Raw genomic sequence first — 19,551 nt, forward strand, 5'->3', positions numbered from 1 at the left:
ATTCATAAATTCCAATGCCATGGATCAACTTACACCCCCACCAGGGGCAGCAATATCCTAAGACCTGGTTACCAACATGGGCAACCGGTGCTCCATACCAGAGGTCAGTTCCTCGTTGGTCAGATCCGACCATAAACTAATCACCCTAGACATCCACATCCCTCGCCCACCCCCCATTAGGGAAACCACAGTAAAGAATTTCTCCAAAGCCAACTTCACGCTTCTTAAGACAGAAGTGGCAAACTTCACGACACCCATGCTGACGGACAATAGAGGTATGACTGCTGAATCCTACACAAATGCACTTTATAAGCACTTACATGAGTGCATGGATCGTGCAATCCCTAACGGAACCAAGATGCTATCCTCCAAAAAAAGGAAGCCAATCTGGTGGTCCCCTGCCATAAACAAACTCTACAACAGAAGAAAGAAACTGTTGCAAAAAAGAGTAAAATCCCATGATTGGAGAAACTCCCTTGTCAGCTTCAGTAAGAAGCTGAGATCCCTCATAAAATCCTCCAAAGCTAGTTATGAAAACAAAATCGCCACTGACTCTAAAGACAACCACAAAGCATTCTATAGCTATGTCAAGAATCTCAATGGCAACACTCAGATCTGCTCTGAGTTACAGTACAATGGCACTAAATATACAGAACCAACGGATATTGCCAACATCCTGGCAGATAGGTTCAGTGCTAACTTTACCCCTCTGTCATCCCCTAAAGGGCCCATCTCTATACCAGAAGAATGCAAAGTTCCTGTAAGCACGGCTGCACAGGTAAAAAACACACTATCCAAAGCCAAGAACACAGCATTCATGGGACCTGACGACATCCCAGGCTGTGTTCTACATGAACTACAGAACGAACTGGCACCCCACCTAAGTACCATGTTCAATCATAGCCTCATCTCAGGCTATGTGTCCACTGAATGGCGCACAGTGACAGTTATCCCACTCCACAAAGGGGGAGCCACCACAGACCCCGGAAACTACCGCCCAATTAGCCTAACGAGCCTGGTCTGCAAGGCTATGGAGCATATCATCATGGAACTTATAAACAATGACATTGGTAATCTCCAAACTCAGGACCACACCCAGTTTGGGTTTGTAAAAGGCAGATCATGTCTCCTAAACCTGATAGACTTCTTTGAAGCAGTCACCAAAGCCGTAGATGAGGGTAAGGTGGTTCACACAGCCTATCTAGATCTCGCCAAGGCTTTTGACACCATCCCCCACTCTGGAATTATAGATAAACTCACTAAACTAGGTAAAAAATTCCCATGTCACAAGATGGGTTGCCAACTGGCTCACTGACAGAACCCACACTGTGAAAGTAGCAGACTCCAAATCCAGCTTCACACCAGTGACTAGTGGAGTACCACAGGGTTCAGTCCTGGGTCCTCTCCTGTTTGGTATCTACTTCTCTGAAGTACAGGCCAACACAGAAGGTCTTTGGCTAATGAAGTTCGCAGACGACTGCAAACTAGGTGCCATAATCAAAACTCCAAAAGATGTGGACATCCTACAAAAGGGCCTTGCTGAGACAGATGTCTGGTGTCAAAGCAATGGCCTCAAGCTCAATGCCAAAAAGTGCATTGTCATTCCTTTTGGTAAAAACTCAGTACCCATGAACTACCACATAGGTGGTAGTCTACTTAACACCGAAAGTGTGATAAGAGACCTTGGGACACAGGTGGACAGTAGCCTCTCCTTTGATAATCACATCGCCACAGTAGTCAGGAAATCCTTCTATGTGGCACACCTCATCACAAAAGGTTTCTCATCCAGGAAAAAAGAGGTCATTGTTCCCTCTACTCGTCACTCATTAGACCCATTATAGAGTACAATGCCCCTTTTGGTATGTACCTCACAATACATCTACAACAACTGGAAAGGCCACAGAAATACCTCACAAAGAGGATTACCGGCCTCAAAGAGATGCCCTATGCAGACCGTCTCAAAAAACTGCAGCTTTACTCCGTTGCATATCACCTACTCAGAGGTGATCTCTGCCTAACACACAAAGCTATGTCAAACCCAGAGCTTTTAGACATGCTCCACTTAAAGAAATCCCAATCCCTACAAGCTACACGCTCTAGGGACCTAAACCTCGTCACCACAATAAACAGAACATGCTGGAGGGATAGATTCCTGTCCCAGAGACTTCCCATACTCTGGAACAAACTACCTATCTATATCAAACAAAGCTCCTCATTAGCACTGTTCAAGAAAAATCTTGATGATTGGATGGGAGATAGGAAATTCATCCCGGGGATCACTTCTGTGGCTCTGTTCAACAGTGGCACAGGAAGATAATTTTCTTGGGTGGCGAAAGCCAGGGTACCTTTGGCTAGGCTTATATAGGCCCTAGGGCCAATAGCCTAGTACCTACCTATGAACCTACATTGAAATTACAGTAGACTGGTATAGAACTTATTTATAGAATATTACTTGTAGGGCTATGTTTCATTATCTTCCAAACTTAATCTAGTAAACCAGTTTAAATGTCTTTTCTGTGGCTGAATGCAGCCACTTCATTGTTTGAACAGCCACTTTTTCCAGTGGGTTATTCACAATTTATCAGAACAGCACATGGCTGCAGACTAGATGATTTTTTTACTATCCACAGTATAACAATCAATAAATGAAATGAATGATGCATATGCTTTGCAAATTGATATATTAAACCCTTTGAAGCTGATCAAATTCAAATTTCTGGATCTAAAGTGGGAGAAGTACTATGTATGCTAAATTTAAAACTCCAAAATTAAGTCACAGTCAGGATAATATATGCAAGAAGAGAACCTTCATATTAAAATGTTTACACTGTATAGCAATCACAGCAATTATTAGCATAAAAGTAAAATATATATGTAGCTTACTTTACAGCTAACTGCTTCTGCTCCGCAGTGAGGTCTTCAACCTTTTTTCCAATACCTGTTGAAAATTAAACAGTACAGCATAGTAAATATAAAGTTACATTCAAGTATAACTGTAGGCATCCTCACTTATGGATACATATACAACAATGATGTGGAACATTAATGCTGAAAGTAAATAAAACAGTTTCAAAGCATCACTTATGTAACAAGATTTTTGTTTGTTTTACTGCAGCTATCGACCAAGCAGAACCACATCCCGTTTCTAACATTAACATTCATAATAGAATTGTATACTGTATAGGACACCTAAAATTAGAACAATGAAAAAAATAAAAGGATAAACGTTAAAATGATTACTCTTGCAATTTTAAACAGATCAGAGGAATGGTTTCAACTAAATTAACTCATTCAAGGAAGACATGGAATTTATAAACACAGGAGGCATAAGTAAATCTTACTGATAACAAAATGTGTAGCATCACTAACAAAATTCAGAAATAAAGCCAAATTATTTACTAGTTACACATATGAATATGATTAGATGTCTCAAAAATGCCCATTCCTAACTACATATAAGAGCACTGGGAGCTGTATTGTCATGACATCTGAAAAATACCTGGAGGAGGAGGAAGTACATGTGGCATCATTTCAGAGAGACGGATATCTCCTTGGTGTGGCACGAGCACAGTCTAAATACAGATGTACATTCAGTGCTGCCCTTCAGGTATCCACAAAATGACAGAACCTTAAGATTCTAACAGCATAATTTCACCTTTCTTGGCATGCCTGCTGACCCTTTGTCAGGGAATCTTGGGATATTTGGCCACAATAATAAGCTTGCTGTCATTAAATAACTTGAACTGAAAGCTAGCTCAATGGTACAGAGAAGGATAAAAGTCCTAACTACAGCTCCCTGGCTACAAGTTAACAAATAAATGTTTGATTGGAAGCCAGGACACTAGTGGAGTACATCTGGAAGGGACAGCATTGAAAAAGCAAACCCTGTATGTGTTTCCAGGGGGATGGGGGGCAAGACTCCAAACAATATGTACACAGTAAACACAGAAGACATAGTAGGACTCATTTGCACAACAGACATGGGTGGCCTCAGGAGGTATTAACTTCACAGAAATGAGTAATAACCCCAGTGCACACCCACTATATACCCAAGTCCACAGCATGTACATGATGTGCAGGGAGAGTAACAAAATCCACTGATGGCTGCCTGGATGATTACCACTGCTATCAGCTCTCACTTGGTTATATTAATTGTCACAGCTACAGCAAGCATGGGTGGCACTTAAGAAAAATAAAACATGAAAAAAACAAACAGTGGTTGTTGAAAGTAGGTAAGAAAATATACTGAAATGAAATAATCAAAAGCTACAAAGTCAACAAATAAATCAAACCGTTTTATAAAACCAATGCATTCTTCTCACCATCATGCACTTGAAAGGCAAGAGTTGTGACCTTCTGTGTAATGATCATCAATGGACTGGAAAAAAAAGAAAAACAGGAAAAATAATTAATGAAAATGTAGTTTATGCAACTCCAGTGAAGGAGAACACTAAAGCCAAAAAATAAAATGAATCATTCATCCATTCATTATAAGCTTAGTTAAATAAATATCCAATTAGGACACTATAATGTTTAATAAACATTTCCTGACACACTAAGTAGTAGGGTCTATGTTTAAAAATAATTAGAAAAAACTAGACAAAAGATATGCTGTCATAAAGGCCTTGGATGCAACTAGGTCCCAGGAATCTACAGTTTGACAAGAGGCCAAGACCTTGAACAAACTGGATGAGGACAACTGGGAGTTAGTAGCCAAAAGGCAGCACAGCCATCTCAAATAACATGTTAGAATACTACTGCTACAACAGCAAAATCTGATGGGAAGGCCATGAAGTACACCTCTCCCATCTGTGGCACAAGTGTGAGCTGTAAAAAGGAGTGCACCTGCTGCTTTTCTCCAAAAAAGGGAGGGGACAGATGCATAAAATGAAAATTTCAGCAGGTGCTGAGGATGATGGTGTACCAGGGACAGTCCTGTCTTCTAGTTCAGCCAACGGTAACTATAGATATCTGCCTAGGTTGCCTTTGTGGCACCAAAGGATGGAGCTCTGGCTATGAACCAGCTGATTCTGGTTCAAGTAGTGACCTCTGCTAATGAAACTCTGGTGGAGAATGGGAGACGTATGCAAGCCATCTGCTTCAGATGGGACGGCACAGCTGCCTAAGACTCTGTGTCACTCATGGAATCAGGTGATGGCCCCTCATTACAGTATTTGGGGGTGGTGTGGGTGGATCAGAACACAGCATCAAAAACCCTCTGATCCCTGATAGCTGCTTAGATAATTGTTCAGTCAAAATCATCTTGTACACAGTAGGGAAAGAATGGTGAGTCATATCAATTAGCTAAATGGTCGAGAGGTACGGGGTGATGGGGTGGGAGTTAAAAACGTAGATGCCTCTAAAGTAGTCATCTTACCAGTGGGCCCAAATCCAGGTAGAAAGGCAATCACTTTGGCTTGGGATATCAGCAGATATAGGCAAATTATCACTGCAATGCAGGGGCCAAACATAAGATAAAACGAGGAAAATAAAAACAGAAAAAGACAGGTGTTTCCAGAGGTACAACATTGAAAGATCAACTAAAACAGTAAACCATGCTCAACATATTAAAAATGAATGATAAATTAATCAGTGCTTTACATACTGCTTCAAAGCCAACAGCATCATTTCAGACCAGTAATCAGTACCATTTTATTAATCATACCCTATTACTTCACATAGCTAGGTCTTTCAGCTGTTAGACTATATAAGTAATTCTGTCATGCAATCTGACAACTAGAAATATATAATGGATTTGAAAGTACTATACACTTTTCAGTTCAGTACTGACAACCATATAGAGCCAATGTTCACATCACTGGGTAACAATACTAACAAAATAATCCTCCCAAATACCTAAATCAAATTTGACCACAAAAACATTATTCATTACTGTGCAGCTTAAATCCCTTCCTCCTCCCAAAGTTAACAGGCCATGGCTTGTTAATCCATGACCTGTTACTGAGGTAAGCAGTGATGTCAGTTCTTTAAATGAAATCAGTGTCATTGTTTACCAGTGATCTCTCTGCATTCACAGACTACTGTAGGGAGAAAAGGGTCTGATCTTTACTGATTTATCTTACAGGTTGACTTGTAAATAAATACTGAAAGGACATCCTATGAACCTGTGTGTATACACAATGCTCACAGAAGTGATGCATTTTGTAACATAATAATGTCACTGGAGATGAGGGGGTACAAATAATGGGCAGCAAATTATTCACATACAATAAATCAGGATGTGCTTGGTCAAGAAGTGTCTATATTATGGGTGTACAGTGGCTATTATGGGGTAGAGAAGTGGGTTTTTGAAGTTAAGGAACATGAATTATATGAACACAGTTAAATGACTGTTAGTGTGGCTTGCAAAGAAGGAGAAACACAAGTCTGTGATAAACAAGCTGAAATACTTTACTGTGAACATTACTGATTTTATGTGATTACAGTCAAATACCAAAGGTATAGTTGGTCAGAAAGTGACTACTTTGGCTGTGAGAAGGCAGTGTATGTGTGAGAGCAATGGAATCTATTAATCACTTAATGCCATTAAATGATCTTCAATCAGGCTTGTTAAGGGCACACAGTATTCAAAGTATGTTTATGTACATGCATGTACATATATGAGCAACAAGATGAAATTATACCTTGGCCAGGATTTCTTTAACTTCAACACAGTCCCAATATCAGATCTACATCCAGTCAAAAAGCAGTTATTTTTGAGAGACAGTCTGTGCATGAAAGTACATCCATCTCTGCTGTTCTAAACCTCTCCAGATTTTGGTAATCCATGGATCCCAACACTGTGAAAATGAAGGTACATCTAAGAGTGATACACATTAACAAAAATGGTTCCTACTCTCTATCAATGTTCACCGGCCATGATTCACTGATGTTTGCGGCATATGCCATGTCTTCTGTACAGTAGTACTAAAGGCCAGGCTACATCAGATAGCCATGTAGTGACCGTGTCAATACAGCATAAGATGTAACATGTGATCTTTTAAGCCATACTGACAGTAATGTATATAATGGGGCCTATGGTGTTCCAGACTCCACAGCAGCTCATCTTCACCTGCACACTCCTGGAGATTTTTTAAGTTATTTTAAAAAGAGAGAAATGGCATTTACACCCCCATTGTAAAATGAGCCAGTGTTCCAGTTCAGCTAAATAGTGCCTCAAGCATTGAGTGGAAGTCAGTAAAGGATGCAGGTAATAGTATGGATGATTCAAATATAAAGGATATTGTAAGAAAACCTGGAACATTTTCAATTAAATACAAAGCTCTCTGGCGTGTTAGTTTTTCAAATCACGTCTTGTTAATGAAGCTAGCTGTGAGTTCAAAATGGTTGATAGCATATGACCAAACAAATATCAAAACAAATATTGAAAATGCTTACAGTACTTATAAATATATTTTAGTAAATATTGCTGTTTTATTTATGTAAACCCTTATGTTACAGTCCTTGGTATTTTTTTTTATTATAGGTTGTAAGACAAATATTTACCTACTGTAATTATATACTTAGCATTGTGTGATTTCTATGAAGTATATTGTAAAGGCAAAACGAAAAAAAAATGCAGCAATGCATTTATGAGCATTTGAATGCAATTAAAAAGAAGAAAATAGATAATGTTTTGTACAGACATAGTACTGTTTGTGGAAATTTTAGAACACTATTTTTTGTGCTTGGTCATGTACTGGCAGTTTTCATTTTATTTTATATAATTTTATCTCTATGTAGGTTTACATGTTTTTTTTTCATAATTAAGTCTCACTGTACTGATCACAACTGTTTAAACTGTAAATAACAAAAGAACATGCCATTTTAAGACTGTCCTTAAAACAGACTGGAATTATGGACTCTAGACCTTTCCTTGTATTACACATCTGGGTTAGCAGCCACACAATTCCATTCATTTCTGACATACTTTATCCATTGCTTGCAGGGGAGAAATTAACATATTACAAAAACAATTCCATGCAAGTGTAGTCAACAGGTGCTCAGTCTCGCTATAAAATCCAACAAGCAACAGATCAAGACAGCACTCCTCATTCCTGGAAAAATATTTTATTAGTGTTCACTGATGAAGGCTTATGCAGCCGAAACCGGTATTTGAACACTAACAAAATATTTTTCCAAGAAGGAGGAGTGCTGTCTTGATCTGTTGCTTGTGAGAAATTAACATATCCAGTGAAACTTTTGATACCAAGAAGTTCCCAAGTACTGCAATACTGCTGGCAAAACAGAAATATCTGTGCAAAAACATTTACAACTCCTCCACATTTTTTTTTGCCAAGGCATCATGGGAGATGTGCAACTTTTTCCCCCCGAAGATATAATTCAAAAAAATGTTTTAAAACTGGCTTGTGAATACAGACTGACACACGAGACTTCATCGTGTACTTAAGATAAAAACTCCTACTCTATTACATGTAAACACAGTCCATCTTTACTTGGGCTTATCAGCAAAACATAAACAGAAAGTTTAGCTGTGTTCCGAACTACTCATCTTATTAAAAAGCTTATTGCACATTTACCTCAAGGAAGGCTACCAAATAATTTTCAAACAATGTTTGGCAGTTAGAACAGAAGATGTAGGCTCTGTACTGGGTTTGATTCCATCCACCTCCATTTGTTTACTGTATGATATTGAGTAAGTCACTTAACCAGAAGAGCACCTGGGTCACCCTTGAATAGGCGTCCTTGTGTCCAGTGGGCTTACCATGTCAACAAATGAATGAAAAAAGTTTCACAAAAAGATATATATAGGATCCAGCCAGAGAGACCCTTTCAAAAAACATGTATACTACCATTTGTAAACCCACTTTTATCTTGGCAGCACTGAAGATATGCAAAGTTCCTGAGTAAATAAAAGTGTTTGAGCTCACTGGCTCTTGAATGCAGAATAATCAAGCCATTAATAGTGCACTCAGGCCAATAAACAAGATTCCACTAATTATACACATATTTCTGCCTTACTTGGTCACACTAGTATGACATATGGGGACAGTCTAGTTCTGCTGCGAATATGAACTTTCATGACAAGCAGCAAAGGTGGAAATACTTAAAATTCCATAGCTCCATGCCAACGAAAAATATTAGGCTTAGGGGATTTGGCTGGGGAAGGATGTTCTGTCTAATGTAGGCTGAATTAGCTTCAGTACTTCCCAGTATGGAAAGTCCTCAACAGAAGAGCTAGTAATGGAAGAAGGCTCTTTACCATTTTCAGAAGAGGAACTTCCAGCTCCACAGAAACTGCAAGAATACAATAATTCAGGGAAAAAAAAGACAGGACTATTATTTTATTTCCTCTAGTTAGCCCCAAGCTGTGATCCTCCTGGGATCAAGGAGAGGATGGAGCAATGGACCCCATAAATTTCAGATGACTGAAATTAAACCTAGAATGAAATGAGGAAGTATACACCAAAAGTGGTACTTGGTTAATACAGCCTATGGTGGGTGTAACGCTTGCACTTAGAAAAAACAAACACACTTCTGATACCTTCTAAGCCATGTAACACAAAAACTCGCAACAGACTCAAAGTCTAACTTAGGCTTAGTTTAACAAGGAGGTCTAAAAGTAGGTGCAAGAAGGTCCCTGGAAACTGATTCATCCCTCAGTAGTCAGCACACAACCACTTATGGGAGGCAAATTATGTCAATCCTCTGCAATTAAGTTCAAACACACAGTTCTCTGCTCATCTGTGAGATCTCAAAGTCTACAAGACAGGGCAGGTGGCACTTAAGGACCAAGGTCTCTTGTCTTCCAAATGCAGGTGCTGGTGTGACACTCGTCTTCTCAGTGTACCAAATGTTTGAATTCAAGGCTCCTTCATCAACATGGAGTACTGAGATAATAAAGAATTAAGTTTTTCCTATCAACACTGTTAGGCCACAGGGTTGAAGCAGTAACACCAACATCAAATATCCCAATGCAGGCATAGTAAGAAATATCTTTGATGAATGTAATCCATGGTTTGATGACTACAGTCACACTTAGAAGGCTTATGTGTCTTAAGCATTTAATGAAGAGACTCTGCAAATAATAAATGCTATGAAGAGATTCTATTTCACTAAGTAAGTGGGAAGGACAAGGCACCACTGAATGCACACACCCCTTAACCTTGATATACAGAAGGAGGGTTGGCAAAGGAGGTGTGTGCCTGAAAGGGTGGGATTCAAGCTTATACAAAAGTTACATGACATGGTACAAGATAGATGTAACAAAGTGTTAAAACTGTTGCAAAGGACCCCTCAAAATTAAAATAACAAGTTGTCTCATGCAAAGTTGAACAGCATAATGGTTTCCAACCATCACTTCACTCCTTAGCTTCAAGTCCATAGTGTAGTTTGTTCAATCATTAGAAACAGCTTGCTTATGATGACCTAAGGATTATACTGGATAATAAAATAAAGTTTGATGGGCAGACACAATAGTTAAAATAATGTATATTACGAAAAAATGGTTCCAGGTCGCCAGTGAGATAAATCTGCAGTTCTTTATTATAAATCCAACAACAGGTGAGCGCTTTCGTCTACAATGTGAGACTTCTTCAGATAAGACAATACTAGTGCCACTCTTAATAAATATAAAATGCCATAATTATCCTAATTATCTAATAATTAAAATTTAAAGCGCCACCAACAAATGGTTTCTGGCTCAGAAGTTAATATGTCCAACGACACAGCCACCAAATTTCTTTAAAAATAATTGATTTGAAATAAAATTTAAATAATTATATGAAAATATAATACTTTAATACTTAGCGTAACACTATTGCACTAAAATGTTATAACAACAACAATGTAAAAAATAATAATGAATAAATGATGAATAAATCACACTTTGACTGCTCTCTCTGCTAAAATAGCTTTAATACTAATATATTAATTCAGGCCTGGGTAAACGTTAGCCTTAAGCCTCAATTGCCATCTAAGTTCCCTGTTAAGTAATATATTCCTCATATCACCTCCACTGGGGTTATTTTTAACCAAATCGATAATCCCAAATTTGAAACCACTGAATGAATTACAAAAAACTGAATGTTTGTAAAGGGCACTGGTTTCTTTCCCACTTCTAATGTCATATATGTGTTCATATATTCTATCTTTCAGTGCCCTTTCAGTTTTTCCTACATAAAAAGATGAACACTTTGTGCAAATAGCCAAATATACCAACATCTTAGTATGACAATTGCCCTTACAAAATTTAACTATACTACCTAAACCATTTTTCAATTTTATAAATTCCTCTTTGTAAATGTGTGAACACTGTCCACACCTACCACATGAGCTGGTTGCTTTTTTAATGTTGCCTAGATTGTCACCCTTCTCAAGCAACCTTTTGAAATTAATTCCTGTCTTATAAGTGACATGAGGTCTGTTGCCTACCACCTCATAAACTTCTTTGTTGGTTTTTAGTATAGACCAATTAGTTTCCACTATTTGTGTAAACAAATCAGAAAACCCATTATACTCAGTTACACATGCCCCTTGATAGTTTTTTGTTTCCTTTTCAGGTTCCACTACTTTTATAAAAGGTTGACCTAATAAAGCCTTGTGTTTGGTCCCCCAACCATTGTAGACTTCCTCTAAAATTTTACCAACCATCTCTCTTGGGTATCCTCTCTCTACAAACTTTTCACCCAAGAAATTAAATTCATAAGATAAATCCTGAAAATCAGATGTCATCCTCACTAACCTAACAGCCTGTCCCTTAATAAGGCTCCTTTTTTGATGAAATGGATGAAAACTATCATGGTGTAAATACCCATTACACCATGTGTTCTTACAGAAAATCCTGGACTTAAACCGTTGTGGAACTTTACTAATTGTGATGTCAAGGTAGTTAATACTATGATCTTCGACATTGTGTGTGAATGAAAGGAAATCAGTAGTGTTGTTTAAATAATCAATAAATTCCTCCAGAATTTCTTTTGAACCTTCCCAGATCACAAAAATGTCATCCAAAAATCTCAGATAGCACTTAATATGCTTCTCCTGTATTCACTTTTTAATATATATCTTTCTTCCCATTCTAACAACACTAAATTGGCGTAGATGGGGACACAAGCTGCCCCCATAGCTATATCACTAACTTGTCTAAAGTACTCTCCTTGGAAGCCAATATAGTTGTTGTCTAATACGACTTCCATAAGTTCCAGAATCAACAATTTTTGGTCGTGGGATAAATCTGAATGCTTACAGATACTTTCTTCAAAAAATTCCAAACCCTCCACCCGTGGGATGCATGTAAATAAATCCTTTACATCTATGGCTAAAAATTTACATTCTTCCGACCACAGGTCATTGTTTATTTTACCAAGAAAGTCCCATGAGTCCTTAATCAAATGTTCCTTCTTTGTAACTATATTTTTAATGGTTCTATCTATGTAAACTGCTAGAGGGTGTGTTCTTGAATTTTTAGCTGAGACTATAGGTCTAAATGGAGGCTCTACAATAGAGTTATGGACTTTAGGTACACCAAAAAACTGTGGAATAATAGGATGTAATTGCCTCAAAAAATGGTATGTCGATTTATCCACTCTATTTTCTATCAGATATTCGTCCAAAAGGGAGTCAATCCTCCTATAGGCTATTTGTATCTCGTTGTGTGACACTGGGGTATAGGTGTTTGAATCCAGCAAAATATTAGTTAAAACATTTTTATATTCCTCATGGTTATACAGAACAACTCCCCCACCTTTGTCAGGCTTCATAATTCTGATGTTGTTTTGTGCTTTTAAAGCCAAAAGCAAACTCTCTTCATCTTTATTCAAATTATGATGTTGCCTTTCCTTTCTATTTTTCATGTATGCTTCATAAATTTCTTTTGTGACTATATTCTCAAAGGTAAATATAGCTGGATGCAAAGGGGTGTTGTATGTGCTGTTCCTAACCAGACCTCTACTTAAAGTGAAACTTTCACTTGCTGTTTTTTTGTGAATCAAATTAAGATTTAATTTTCTAAGGTATAATTTCAGTTCTACTAAAATGTGGGCTAAATCCCCATACTGTGATCCAACAAACTTAAAACCATTTGAAAATAAATCAAAATGTTTTTTCTCCAACACAATGGATGTATAATTAAAAATTTTGAAACCTTTGTTTTCAAAAACTATACCATTAGTGTCTTGTTGTCTTGTGTAATATTATTTATCTGCCCTTCCTCCCCATGTTTTTCCATCCATAATTGTTCCCATATGAATTTGTTTGGAGCCCTGAATTGGAGGGCAATCGGGCCTTGCTTGCCAAACGTTCGGATCTCCTGGGGCCTAAAAAAGGTTCATTAGGTTCTGAAAAAGAATCCAGTTCATCCAAAACCCTATTAAAAACACTCCCTCCCTGTTCATTTCTATCTTGAAAATTGGGTCTGAATGAATTGCTAAGTTCAATTGTATCACAGTAGTTTAATTGGGCGCTTTCATATGGTTTATTTTTATTCCTAAAGTTATTGATAGGCCCTGGGTACATCTTACCCTTAGTATATTGTTCCTTGTCTCTAATAAATTTCCTTTGTTTCCTAGCAAAAACCTTGTTTATCCTACTGTCTGTTCTTTTTAAAACCTTAATGTATAAGTATTTGTTTTCATCAAATAAATCCTTAGAAATATCATCACTGAGTTTGTTTAAATCTATTAACAAACTGTTCAACAAAGTCTCGTTGTACTTAATAAGTTTCAGAATTAAACCAAATCCACATTCGTCGAAAAAATCATGAAAATCTTTTATAACATCTGAATAAATTATTCCAAAAGGATATTTAAAAAATATAAGTCCCTGAGGGACTATTTTATGACTAATACAACTGTGCAAATAACGACTATCAATTTGTAAACATTTGTATTTGAACAGCATTTTTTCAAAAGAAAAAATCATGTTCTTTAACGTGGGAACGTTCGTTTCATTCAAATTATGTCCATTAGTATTGTATAAATAATGTTTTGCAGAAGATGTATTAAAGTCAAAGTTTTTATCCAAAACATCTTTTAAACTAACCTTGATATACAGAAGGAGGGTTGGCAAAAGGAGGTGTGTGCCTGAAAGGGTGAGATTCAAGCTTATACAAAAGTTACATGACATGGTACAAGACAGATATAACAAGGTGTTAAAACTGTTGCAAAGGACCCCTCAAAATTAAAATAACAAGTTTTCTCATGCAAAGTTGAACAGCATAATGGTTTCCAACCATCACTTCACTCCTTAGCTTCAAGTCCATAGTGTAGTTTGTTCAATCATTAGAAACAGCTTGCTTATGATGACCTAAGGATTATACTGGATAATAAAATAAAGTTTGATGGGCAGACACAATAGTTAAAAAATGTATATTCACATATTAAGACCCTATTAAAAATTGTTTCTTTTAGGGATGACACAGTCATGATTCCAGTTTACAAAATGTTATTAGACCACTTATGGAATATGGATCAGGGCATTGTGTTTACTCCAGAGCAGACACTGCTGGACTTGAGAGGGTACAGAGGTTCTTTACTAGGAAGATAAGAAGATTATCAGGTATCCATTATGAAGCTAGATTGATGAGGCTAAACCTGTTTTCCATCTTTTATAGACTGTTTAGGGAGTGACCTTATTTGGATATTTAAATGTTCCATTATGACAATCATATAGGACTTTGGAGATCAATTTTATATACCATGAGATGAGGACAAGGAATAATCAGCCTGGAATAGAATTCCAACTTAGAGCAGGAAGGAGATGAAATTAATTGCCTTTAGAAATTAGAGTGAGACAGTTTAAAAATCATTACATTTAGAACAGATAAATGTTACAGGGATAAAACATACTGGACATTGTCTAAATGGAGTAATGCCTTTAATGATCTCTGTTGAGGTGGATGATCAATTTTTGAACACTGAACAAAGGAAATATTCTTATCCACTCAGTAAGCTGCCAGATCCTCCAGATGCTATTTATTAGTTAGGTACTTTACTGGGTATAGTCATTTTGCTACTGCTTCTGTACAACAGTCATTATCTTTGGTGGTTTACTAGTCATCTGACTAGGTTAGGAAGTTCAGATCCCAATCACATTACATCACATACACCCTGTACATCTAATGGATAGCTGGCTTTCCTACAGCCAGGCAGCCCTTACAGTTTCACTCTCCCTGATTACACTTCAGCGTACCTCCTTGTAGCCGTATGCTATCCCCGCTGCAAGTCTCACCATACAAAGGCTGTTTCATTGAGTATTAGGAGTTAGAATTCAAGAGAAAAGAACAGAAGTGAGCTAGTAAAGTGCAACCCATTAAAGAAGCTGGGCAAACTGTTCACTTGACCCTGTCTTAAACATTTAACAAAAAAGTAACAAGCTGTACTTTTCCTAAACACTTTTAATTTCCACCACCTGTGATTCAACATAAATCTGAACCATAAAGAGCAGATACACATTTTCTAAACCGGATAAACTGCTATGTGGTCCGGAAATGAAAATCATTCAGTGGAAGCACCTGTTACTGAAAGTCCGACATTGTTGACACTACAAACCAAGAAGAGCCAGAAATTACACTAGTATGTCAATCCCAGAATATAGACATGAAACAATATGTACAGACTGTTTAAACAGAAATATAAAATAACTCACCAATACAGTCCACTTAGTAAAGAAGGAGGAAGAGAAGAAGCAGGACATCAGTGCAACAGGAGGTTAAGAAAACAAAAGAAGAATGCAGACAAATTACAGAGCTGACAGCAACTGTAAGCAGAATAAAATGCAAGTCACAATCCTGCACATGATACAAAATGTATAACTTGCACATCCACATTTTTTACTCTTTTTAAACAAATATAGTCTGCTTTACTTTTTTTTCCCATTCATATAGTGTGCTACTGGAAGATACAGAGTTCAAAGCCAGTATTCTCATGTGCCTGAGCTAAACATTTTCAGTATGAGAAAACAATCATCTGAGTCGTGCAGGAAGGGTAACAGCTAGAATTACTTGTGATCACTTGATTAATTCAAATGGTTGAAATATAACAATATAAAAAACAATTATATTTCTCTTAAAGCATATAAGCAGTGGTTAGCATAGTCTAGAAGCACAACTGAAGTCATGTTTGTCTATGATTTTCAGGAAGATTAGCATAGCTCTTACAAAATACATAAAATTACTTACTTATTTTTCTTTATTTGCCTATTTCAAAATCAACACACTAATATTTAACACTTAAAAGACACTTTTTGGCCTGTAAATATGTTTTAATTGTGGATACACACTGACCAAAGATCTCTAAGAAAATGCTCTCATCCAATTCACTGCAGTCAATACACTTGGTATTTCTTGTAACCTATACATTGTACTTTTCTGAGCTGTGTTACACAGTCTGCATTACACATCATCTAAAGGCATAAAAAACAAGCAACTAAGCATTTTTACTGAGATACAGTCTGAAATAAACTAAACTAGATGAAGCATATACTGAGTTAAATCTGGGAGGAAACACTTTGGCCATGAAAATTAAATACTGTACCTTCCAGTTTATGTCATTCTCTACATATAATTTGCAATTTTTTAAACTAATTTTTGACTCAAATTATACAAAGCAAATATTAAACTAAACATACTCATGGATGGAAACAGTACAGCTTTAAGAAATACTGTATTATGTCATGGCCTTGGGAATAGTAATATGGCACTTAAGGTAAAATGTTACAGCTGGACAGCAGGTGGTTAACTGGGGGGCACACAAATGGGGAGAAAATACCGTTAATGCTCTTGAGCACTGCATATCACATGCTCTCAGCTGGAGCACTTGGTAATCACAGTAAAGACACACTGTCTTTGAGCTTTATGAACATCCTGATAAAATGTATAAAAGTTACACTGCATCAAAAGTGAATAAGCTTTTTTTGTTTCATGTCACTGAGCAGTCTGCACTGCAAAAAAACAATTCACAGTCCGAAAGGTGTTTCTGTAAATAAAATCACTATTTCCTTTTTCATTATCACAACCTGTGAGAAACCGTCACACTGTTTTGTTCTTTTGAACGAAACATGCTTTATTGCAGCTGCCAGTAATGCTCTCGTTGCAAGGCAATACAGCAGAAAAACAGAAGATTTGGATACGGAAATATGATTCGTTTTTCACTTGGTGCAGTATAAACAAGGTAATGGATAATGTACTATATGCTAAATGCATGCATACTACATGAGAAGAAACATTTGAAGGCATTTACTACTCTTACTCTTCAAACAGCATGAAAATGACAAAACAGCAGCAATAAAGAAGATATTCAGCCATTATTCTAAATGTAGAAAAATATGTAATTTATTTTTTATACAGGGTCAAACTTCTAAGAAAATTACATCTGTGACATTGCTTTACTATAAAATTGAGCCAAAGACTATAACTTTTATGAGACATTGTTTGTTAGGAGACAGAATAGTCTGTGGTATAAGAAATGAACAAGAAAGGGGCAGGCATTGAAAAGAAACAGATTATATTATCAAAAGCTATAGATGCGAACAGAACAAATGAAACTACAAACAGTTAAAGGAATTTAATGAGGATACTGGAAGTGTGTAATGTTAATCAAAATGTAAGATAAAATAGAATTAAGTGAAAACGCATTGTACCATAAGTGACTGAGTCATGAGGTGCACGTTATTGAAATTCAAGGCTTGTGTACTAACTTTGGCTATAAACACAAAAGGAAAGAGTGAAGTGTCAATCAATTTTGCAGAAGCTGTGTTAAAACAAATCATTTTGCAAAAGATGTACAAAAGAGAAACAAATAAAAACCCAACCCTGTGATGCAGAGGGAAGAATCTATGACTTTGGTCCAGGCAACTCATGTTTGATTAAATGCACAGGCTCTTAACCTAACCTGGAGATGACTGGTTCCTGTACCTGCAGAATAAACAGGCTAATTGGGTGCAGGCAGTGAAGCCATGAGCGGGAATCATATAGAGGTGGATTTTTGGAGGATTGGGAGTGATAAAAAACAGGAGTGTTCAAAAGAAGCTGAATGACACCAAGACAAAATCTGAAATCAAGCTGTTTGCAAGGAGTATTACATTTTAGAATAAAGACTTCAAACCATCAATTCTTTGTAATCAGAGAAGAGGCAATGTAGCAGGCAGTCAAGTCTGATTGATATGGGAAGTTCAAAATTAATAAATGAAGTGTAGAAATTAAGCTAGACTAAGGTTCAGAAGGAACTGGTCTATCAGAACATAGTAAATCCACTGGATCAAATGCCATCAACATAAAAATAAAAAGTATATCCAGCCCTGTGGCATAGAAAGAGATCAAATCTTGACTTTATGCCAAATTCAGTTACTGGCATTGGTGCTGAAGGACTACACAGGGAGGAAGACAGAGTGGTGAATATCAAGTCACTCATCCCAGGGAGGAGGTTCATACTTCATCTTGGAGATACTGCAGGCAGCAATGAGTCTACCAAGTCTACACTGCAATTGTACACCACTTTTAATGGTGTTGGCGTATGTGGTAGCATACATGCACCTTTTATCAGCAGAAATTGCAAAACTTCCAAGCCACCATGAGCAGTTAAGTGGGAAGAACAGAATCCCTAACCTGCAAGTAATGACACCCACTCCAGGTTCAACTGGCTCTTGGGAATGAATCTGGGGCATGTCGAACATGTGCTGTCCCTGCATGGGCAGAATGGCAGAAGGCACACCCAGAAGAGAAGGGATTGGGGCGGACTCTGAGGAAATAGTCAAGGGCCTCAATCCATCTGAGAGAACCCTCTCCACCATGTCAAATGCTGAGGGGGAGCGAGCCTCCCCCGGAAGAAAGAACGCTCTCCCCGGATCTGACATGGGGATCAGAGCCAAGCCTAAAGGCGCCAAGACCCCGAGGGATAGGCCGTGATCGGACAAGGTTGGAGCCAACGGAGAAAAACCCAACCCCTTGGATCCGATGCCCAGGCTACAGCTCCGAGAGCTTGGATCAGACCTGACATGCTCAAGGTGACTGCCGGCATCGAGGTAGATGGTACTATCGACGTTGACCCCCTGACTCTGGAACCTCTCAGATCCAGGGACAGATTGGAGAAGGAGCAATCGGGGCAAACAAAGGTAGTGAGCTACCCCCCACAGAGGGAGAGGGTGCCAGCAAGACCCCCATCTGCAACTGGGTGCGAATGAAGCTTTGCATCATCCTGGCCATATCAGCTTCTAATAAGCTTCTAGTAGACCTTGAAGAGGCCACTAACACCGGTCGAGAAGGACAGTGTATGGAGGCCGAACCTCCTCTGGCTCCGGGGAAAACCTCAGAGAATGGAGCAGAGGGGAAGTCGGCCTGGAAAAGATAGGTAGTTTGGAAGTCCTATTGATGTCACAGACCAGGTTGAGGCCACGCGTGTGGGTTACTTGAGTTGAGCTTGACTTGTGCATATGCAGCAGTCCCATCAAGATGGGGTCCGAGATCACGTTGTATGCTAGACAAAGGTCACCTCTGAGGAGTCCATATGAAACTGAGTAGGGGGATAGGGCTTTTAGCCTATCTGTGTATGGTAGATTTTTGAGGCCCTTGATTCTCCTGGTGAGGAACCTCTGTGG

General features: G+C 37.9%; 1 protein-coding gene across 3 annotated transcripts in view; it reads right to left on the minus strand.

The window, feature by feature from the left end:
- The window catches only part of MBOAT1 (membrane bound O-acyltransferase domain containing 1), a 1,680,446-nt gene that overhangs the window by 344,502 nt on the left and 1,316,393 nt on the right, over positions 1-19,551 (minus strand). For 2 of the 3 annotated variants that reach the window (XM_044069110.1, XM_044069126.1), the window contains exons 5-7: positions 15,607-15,618; positions 4,323-4,378; positions 2,884-2,938 (exon numbers count right to left, since the gene is read on the minus strand). In XM_044069110.1, coding sequence (XP_043925045.1) covers positions 2,884-2,938; positions 4,323-4,378; positions 15,607-15,618 — 123 coding nt within the window. The remainder of the gene's footprint in view (positions 1-2,883; positions 2,939-4,322; positions 4,379-15,606; positions 15,619-19,551) is intronic. The other variant, XM_044069118.1, reaches the window with a different exon arrangement.

The sequence above is a fragment of the Protopterus annectens genome, chromosome 1.part0, assembly GCF_019279795.1.
Source record: "Protopterus annectens isolate FY-2018-M chromosome 1.part0, PAN1.0, whole genome shotgun sequence".
Lineage (NCBI taxonomy): Eukaryota > Metazoa > Chordata > Ceratodontiformes > Protopteridae > Protopterus > Protopterus annectens.